Raw genomic sequence first — 7,476 nt, forward strand, 5'->3', positions numbered from 1 at the left:
ATATATTAAGGGGGAAGCTCTAAGGTCTACCCCCTTTCAGAGTACCCCTTTAATTACATGTACACCCGCTTCACAGTAAAACCACCCAGTTAATAAGAAGTGAGATCGATTTGTAGACAATATTCTAAGACAAACACATGTTTGCATCCGTTTCCATTCTTGGTGTGAGACTTTAGTTAAACATTATTTACAATTAAAAGGATTAAGAAGCCAAAAAAATTGTACATTCTATTTTTATTGTATTGCTCTGTGTTGCAGCACACAGCCAGCGGCTGGTACATGTCAAGTCCAGAATGAGCCTCACCCCGCGGTACCAAACTTTGGAGCGAGATCTCATAGAGTATCAGGAGCGGCAGCTGTTTGAGTATTTTGTTGTGGTGTCCCTGCAGAAGAAGTCTCCCAGTACAGTGTATGCTCCAGAGATCACCCAGCAGTTCCCACTCAAGGTAACTGGTTCAGACCATTCTTAGTTGTCTGAGGATGTGTGTTACACTATACTACCTGGTAAACTTTAGTGTCTGGGGAAGTCATGCTATTTGTCTACCTGCTTTAGAACAGACATCAAAAGATGCTGGGGTTTTGTTTTTTAAACAACTCTGGGGGTAAAAAAAAATGTACTAACCCTTGCAGTGGGGCAACCCTCAAACTGCAAGGATTAAGCGCTCGTTAGTGTATAGGGTAAAAAACAAAAAAGTTGTACTCAATTGATCTTCGGAGACAGCCAGCTCTTATGGTTAGTTCACACCATATGCAGTGCGTTCCGGTCCAATTCTGGCCGGAACGCACTGCATTGCGTTCCAGCCGGTTCACTTTTTTGTGGGGTAGGAGGGGGCGTGGCGGGCCATTGAAGTGAATGGCACCAATTCTGGCCGCAATGCGATCGCACGCACGGGATCGCAAGGCACATTGTGCCTGTGGTCCGGTGCGGTGCGATCAAAATGCTGCAAGCAAAACAGTGTAGGTAATGGGACCATTTCTTCAACACCTTCCTGTTATTGGCTGTATTATTTGCCTGTCAGTCTGAAAAAGTAAGAAAAAAAAAAAGCAGGGGACTTGCAGCATAGATATGCTTATAAAACAGTGTCTACTTGTTTCTAGAGACAACTTACATGCATCTGGTTGGAGAAATCTTTCTAATAACACCTGCTTGTACAATGCACAGCACTGGCCTATGTGTAATTTGTATCTTTTCTCACTAACAGACTTGTTATTGTCAACAAGCCAGGATAACTGCTATTAAGTGTTAATTACAGAGCAGCAGGGCGGTGTGTGTTTATAGACGGGGCGACTCCCACACTGCGGGATTTAACATTTGATGTTTATACTTCAGCTGGAGCGATCGTTCAAGTTCATGCGGGAAGCCGGCGATCAGTTTAAAGCCATTCCACAGTTCTGTTTCCCAGATACTAAGGACTGGACACAGGTGACAGAGTTTGACAGGTAACGTGCACATCTACAATGGGGCACAAAATGTAACCTGTTCAGTTTATTTGTTGTGACCGTGCATTTAATAAAGTGATTCACACAGACCAATAACCTGATTGTTAGGCCTCTGGTACCCAACCTACTGCTTGCTCTGTGGTACTTCAGACCCCAGCAGTTAGTGGGGGAGTGGGAGCATTGGTTTGTAAGGGGACTGTACTGGCAATGATCTCCAGCAGTCTCTTCTGATCTATCCCCAGAATGTGTCCTGCAGCATAGGTTTTAAGTCTCCTCTGCTCCATTCAAAATGATGGGGGGGGGGCTTTAGATATACTTTAACCACTGCTAGTTTAGGTTAATATGCTGTTAACTTAATCTGATAAATCATTATTCCACACATGGGATGCAAACAATGAAAGTGGATGTCTGGAGAAAACAGAAACCTATTCAGTACATGCACATTTCCTTAGGATTTGTCTTTTAAAAAGAATACTGCGTTTACAGAAAAATACCTGTTGATCAGTCAGAAATCCAAGGAGCTCCTAACTTTCCTTTTTAAGCTGACACAGTACTACTGCTGTACTGAAATCTCAGGCAGTGTTGTCAGCCCTACCTGAGTTCTCACTGCCAGACTACAGAACTTTATTATAAATTATAAATCTTATCCCCTTATGTTATGGAGATAAGGAGAGGGGAAGACGTTTTGTAGTAAAGGATTGATATTTGGAGATTGGGGCTGACCGGCCAGTCCAGCCTGAATATTAATCCTTCAAAGTACTTCAGCAGAAACCACAAGATCAATGTCTCAGCACTGGTCACATCCATCTACTGCTCTATTCCAAATCGCCTTCTCGACTAACAAAAATATTTTCCCCCTCTAACTTTTAATTACGGCATGTGGGGTTAATATTTCCCTGTGCTTCCATTTTTGGGTATAGGCCCATTTAAAAACAAATGTGTACATCCATAGTTCATGCTACCTGAGCCTTACCAGTAGTCCTGCACTGAGTTCACAACCTTTGATATCTACATAGTCAGCTGCAGAATTTCATGGTATGCCATTGGAAGGGGGTGATCACATGACCATGTACACCCATAACCGGCTGTCCCAGGTCTGCCATAGGCTGCCCTATTTTTATTGTGTGAAATGCTCAGTAGATGGCTTCAATAAAAGCATGAAAAGCCTACAAGAGAGTATGTAGGATTCCTCACATAACTATGAAACTTTATTATTTCTTTTTAGTGAGACTTTCTCGTTTGTGCTGACCGGTGAAGATGGAAGTCGGAGATTTGGTTACTGTAGGCGACTTTTGGTAAATAAAACTTAATTCTGTCTATGAACTAAAACTCTGCGCACAAGCTGAAGCAAGTGTAAATTAGTGTCCCTAAACTATAAAATGTCCTTAACGCTACCCCCTGTAACCCTTTCTTTGCCCCAACCCCTAAAGCCCAGTTTCAACTGCTGTTCTTTTTATTTAATTATGATTAAAGAGAATTGATAGAACTTTGTTTTTTATTGTTGTCTGGAAATTCACTGGGAATATTTTCCTCAACTTACTGTCCCTGTGACACCAGGACAAGAATGAGAGGGAACAGGGGTCACCTGGACAGGAAGTATGGGGATATCTCCACAGAGTGGACATAAAATCAGTTAACACCTGTCAGAGGTTCTAACCCATCCCTGAACTATTCCTACGGCAAAACAAACCTTTTGGCTGGACCTGGGTTTTACCATGTAATGTAACCCCAAAGATCTTGCCTTCGTTACTAATTTGTACACTCATCATTCAACGTTTTACCCTTTAAGATAGTAGTAGTTGGTCATATTCAACTGGACTTGTCTGTTAATTTTAAACACGTTTCGTAGCTTTTTCAAGCCACGTCTTCAATTTCAATAAGTTTGTGTATAGGGATTAGATCAGGTTCGGGCCGAACCTGAGCTCCTCCAAACACTGAGTGGGCCGGATGCAGTGACATAATTGACCTTATATGGCTACAAAGCTATATTAGGTGAAAGACGTTTACCTAATGTGGCCATATAAGGTAAAAGACATCAGCACAAGCATCTGGCCCCACCCCCTTTGTTTATGGTCAGCTGCGAGGCTCGGAATGCGCCAGTCTGCAGCTGATTGGGCAGGGGTAGCTTCCATGTTCAGAGTAGCTCAGGTCCAGACCGGGTTTAGTCCAAACATGAGCTCATCCCTAGTCAGGAAAATACCCCAGCATTATATCCACACAGGTAGCATAGGCACCTTAACCCAATCATCACAGAATAAGTCAAGGCAGATGTTAAATGTCCAAAAACAGGGTGGGAGGTGTGAAGTTGAGGCTTCGATAACTGCATCTTTAACATTATGGAATAAGTCCAGTTGCATGTGACTACTACTAGCTATACAATGATCTGACAAGATGAAAACCTTCAGACCTTTACCCCTTAAGATAAATTCTAGACTGGGCACATACTGTAACTGTTCTACTAAACCCTAAAGCAAGCGTTCCGTTTTATGGTTTGTTTGTTTTCTTTCGAAGGCAGCCACAGCTTGAGGAGAAAAGCATGTCCCCTGCCAGCATGCTGCAGAGAAGAACACCTGCTCTGTGTGGAAGCAGTGGTCTCTCTGCAGAAGTCTGATAGTCCTCCTACTGAGTCAGACTTATAGCTCTGCAATCAGGAAAACTCATGCTCCCTGCTGATTGTAGAACTCTGAAGAGGTGTATTAAAGGAGAACTATGGGGTCAGTGTTTTTCCCCATAGTTCTCCTTAGGGTAACGGGAGGACACAAACTAGCATCCTCCCGTTACCCTAAGCTCAGTATACCGCGAGCTACAGCGTAGGCTGCTTTTCAAAGAAAATCAACACTTTGCACACCTTTTTGTTGGACTTGGAATGTATTTAGCTTATTTAACCTGAAAGTTCAATTGCGCTTTGAGTTCTACTCGGGCAACGATGTGTTTTGTCGTGCGGGCGCCCTATTTTGTACTTTGCCCTTTGAATTCTACTGCCAAAACTCTGTTTGGTATAGGCAATGTTTCCTTTGTAGGAATGTTTGAGAGGAGGGCCAGGAGAAGTCACGGCCACTGGGCTGTGACTGAAACAGTTTGGAAGATCTTTGAACCCTCATTAAACCTTAATGTTCCTGTAGAGGTAACAAAATACAGATTACATCATGTGCTTCACTGTAAAACAAGCTAAAAAGAATAAGACACCTGTACCCACATTAAATGTTTGTAATAGTGATGCAGCTGCAGAGAAAAGTTCGAGCATGCTTTGCCTCTAACCTTCCATTTTGTTCCCACAGCCCAGCGGGAAGGGGAAGAGATTTCCTGAAGTCTACTGTATTGTCAGCCGGTTGGGCTGCTTCAACCTCTTCTCAAAGGTACATAAAGGTGTAGGAAAGCTGTTTTGGTGGGCAGGGCTGGATTTACTCTGCTGCCCCAAGGCCAGGTTCCTCAACAGCCCTGCTTGCCCAAAGCAAGGCTAAATGTAGAAGACAACTACCTGCCCAGCGCCTAGAATGTCATGTCCCGGTCATCGGGAGATAGGAATTCCACACCCCTGCTGCCCCTCTACTCCCTGCTACCCTGAGGCCAGGCCTTGTGGGAAATCCAGCGCTGGTGGTGGGTAAGGGGATAGATTACTTGATTACATTTTGATAGGAGCACATTAAAAGATGAAAATGAAAGGGTAGTATGGGTACCATGATAGCAATGCTTGCTTCTCATCAACAGTATGAGGGTATTGATCCTCCTGTATAGCTATTTTCAGAGGTTCACAATTCTTCAACATTGCAGTTAAAAAATTTTGTATAGCCATTTACAATATATCCGTGTTGGATAAAATAGCAAGCCCCTTTTTTTCTGTGCTTTTTAGGAGTTTTCTCCGTCTTTTCACTTTCTATTCTTTAGACCAAACAGAAAGCGCTAATCCCTCTTGGACTGTTATCATCTGAATAAGTATCCCCATTGTAAAATTTCTCTTTATTTTAAAGAAAATGTTTTGGCTTTTTTTTTTTCATTTTCACTACTGATACTATTTAAAACTCCACTTGTGCCAATTCTTGCAGATCCTGGATGAGGTGGAGAAAAGGAGAGGCCTCTCTACAGCTCTTGTGCAGCCATTCATGAGAGCCATCATGGAAGCCCCATTCCCAGCTTTAGGAAAGAAGATTACGGTGAAGAACTTCCTGCCTGGGTCAGGAACTGAGGTATGGGGGTGTGCTGTATGGGAAGCCATGTAAAAAGGAAATTACATTGGTGCAAGAAGGTTCTTTACCTGTGACCGGCAAAGCTGTCCCCTGAGCTTTTATTGGTGGAATATTCCCCAGCTATGATTGACAGGTGCATTCCCCCAAGCTATGATTGGCACGAGAAATCTTTCAAGCTGTGATTGGCACAAATAATTTTTCCTAACTGACCGACTGGAGAATTCCCCCAGGCTATGATTGACCGCTGTGTTTTGGCAGAAGTCATCTCCCAAACTGATATGCAAAAGAATTCTCCCAGGCCCAGATTGACAGGAGAATTTACTCAATCTATAATTGAGAGGAAAATTCCTCCAGTCTGTGACAGGCAGGAAAATCCTCCCAAGTTGTGATTGCCAGGATAATTCCCTCAACTTATATTTGACAGAATTCCCCCACGCCGTGATTGGCGGGAGAATTCCCCCACGCCGTGATTGGCGGGGGAATTCCCCCCCGCCGTGATTGGCGGGGGAATTCCCCCCCGCCGTGATTGGCGGGGGAATTCCCCCCCGCCGTGATTGGCGGGGGAATTCCCCCCCGCCGTGATTGGCGGGGGAATTCCCCCCCGCCGTGATTGGCGGGGGAATTCCCCCCCGCCGTGATTGGCGGGGGAATTCCCCCCCGCCGTGATTGGCGGGGGAATTCCCCCCCGCCGTGATTGGCGGGGGAATTCCCCCCCGCCGTGATTGGCGGGGGAATTCCCCCACGCCGTGATTGATGCAAGAGTGCCTTGGTCTGGATTTAATAAGCATTTTGTATTTGGCGGGAGTGTGCCTCACCTCTGCTCTCTTCCTAGGTGATTGAACTTTGCCGACCTCTGGATTCGAGACTGGAACATGTGGATTTTGAAGCGCTATTCTCCACGCTCAGTGTACGGCACCTCATACAAGTCTTCGCCTCTCTCCTTCTGGAAAGAAGAGTCATTTTTATGGCAGAAACTCTCAGGTAGAAAAAAAAAACAGACCCATTGACAATAATAGTATATGAAAAAACCACTACTATAATGCAGTTGTGTGCTTTTTTTTTTTTTTTAACCTCTGCATCATGAAAATGACCTGTTGTGAATGTTGCTGCCACATATTACACCACAAACAAAGAAATACGCGTTTGAAAAACACTTGTGCATGTAAACTACACATAGATTACCAAAAATGAATATAGTAACGTGCATCAAAAATATGTGGTTGAATATAGGTAAGATTATAGGGATCCTAAATGATGGGAGGCAAGGAGGGGAAGGAAATGATGGGAGGAAGAAGAGGAAGAAGCAGGGGAAGGAAAAGAGGAAGAAGGTGGGTAAGGAAGGAGTGAAAGAAACAGGGAAGATGGCATGGAAGGTGAGAAGGAACAGAGATAGGGAAGGGAAGAAATAGACGGAGAGAAAGGAGGCAGGGCACCCACATAACGCATTTTGTCTGGTTCTTGTATCTCTGGCTTTAGCCTCAGGAAGGGTTAATAGACTGCTAGCAGAGATGACCAGACAACCTGAATGCCATAAATCAACTCTCAGATGAGGGAAGCCATGGAGACCTCTTACCTAGACACAGCATAATCCCAAAGACTCTTCCTGTGCATGCCTCTGACATCAGCTCTTCTAGACTGGAGACCACACAAGGGATCAGGGTTGTCAACTGCAACTTCTCTATTTCTTAATGATACAGCACTGGATCTGTTCTCCTCACATGGACACAGATTTTCAGTACAAGTCGCTCACAACAACCTCCCTTGTAGGGACCCTTCCAGCCCACAGACCCCATAGCAGCTGCTATATAGGGCTACTATGGCTATAGTTACACCACTGGATGGAGAGGAAGAA

General features: G+C 44.4%; 1 protein-coding gene across 3 annotated transcripts in view; it reads left to right on the forward strand.

The window, feature by feature from the left end:
- Window positions 1–7,476, forward strand: part of DENND2A (DENN domain containing 2A) — a 100,055-nt gene that overhangs the window by 80,397 nt on the left and 12,182 nt on the right. For all 3 annotated transcript variants that reach the window (XM_018570500.1, XM_018570501.1, XM_018570502.1), the window contains 6 exons: window positions 259–446; window positions 1,331–1,440; window positions 2,666–2,735; window positions 4,719–4,796; window positions 5,484–5,624; window positions 6,457–6,605. In XM_018570500.1, the coding sequence (XP_018426002.1) occupies window positions 259–446; window positions 1,331–1,440; window positions 2,666–2,735; window positions 4,719–4,796; window positions 5,484–5,624; window positions 6,457–6,605 (736 nt within the window). The remainder of the gene's footprint in view (window positions 1–258; window positions 447–1,330; window positions 1,441–2,665; window positions 2,736–4,718; window positions 4,797–5,483; window positions 5,625–6,456; window positions 6,606–7,476) is intronic.

Source organism: Nanorana parkeri, unplaced genomic scaffold, assembly GCF_000935625.1.
Source record: "Nanorana parkeri isolate BGI_ZX_2015 unplaced genomic scaffold, ASM93562v1 scaffold1542, whole genome shotgun sequence".
NCBI classification, from domain to species: Eukaryota; Metazoa; Chordata; class Amphibia; order Anura; family Dicroglossidae; genus Nanorana; species Nanorana parkeri.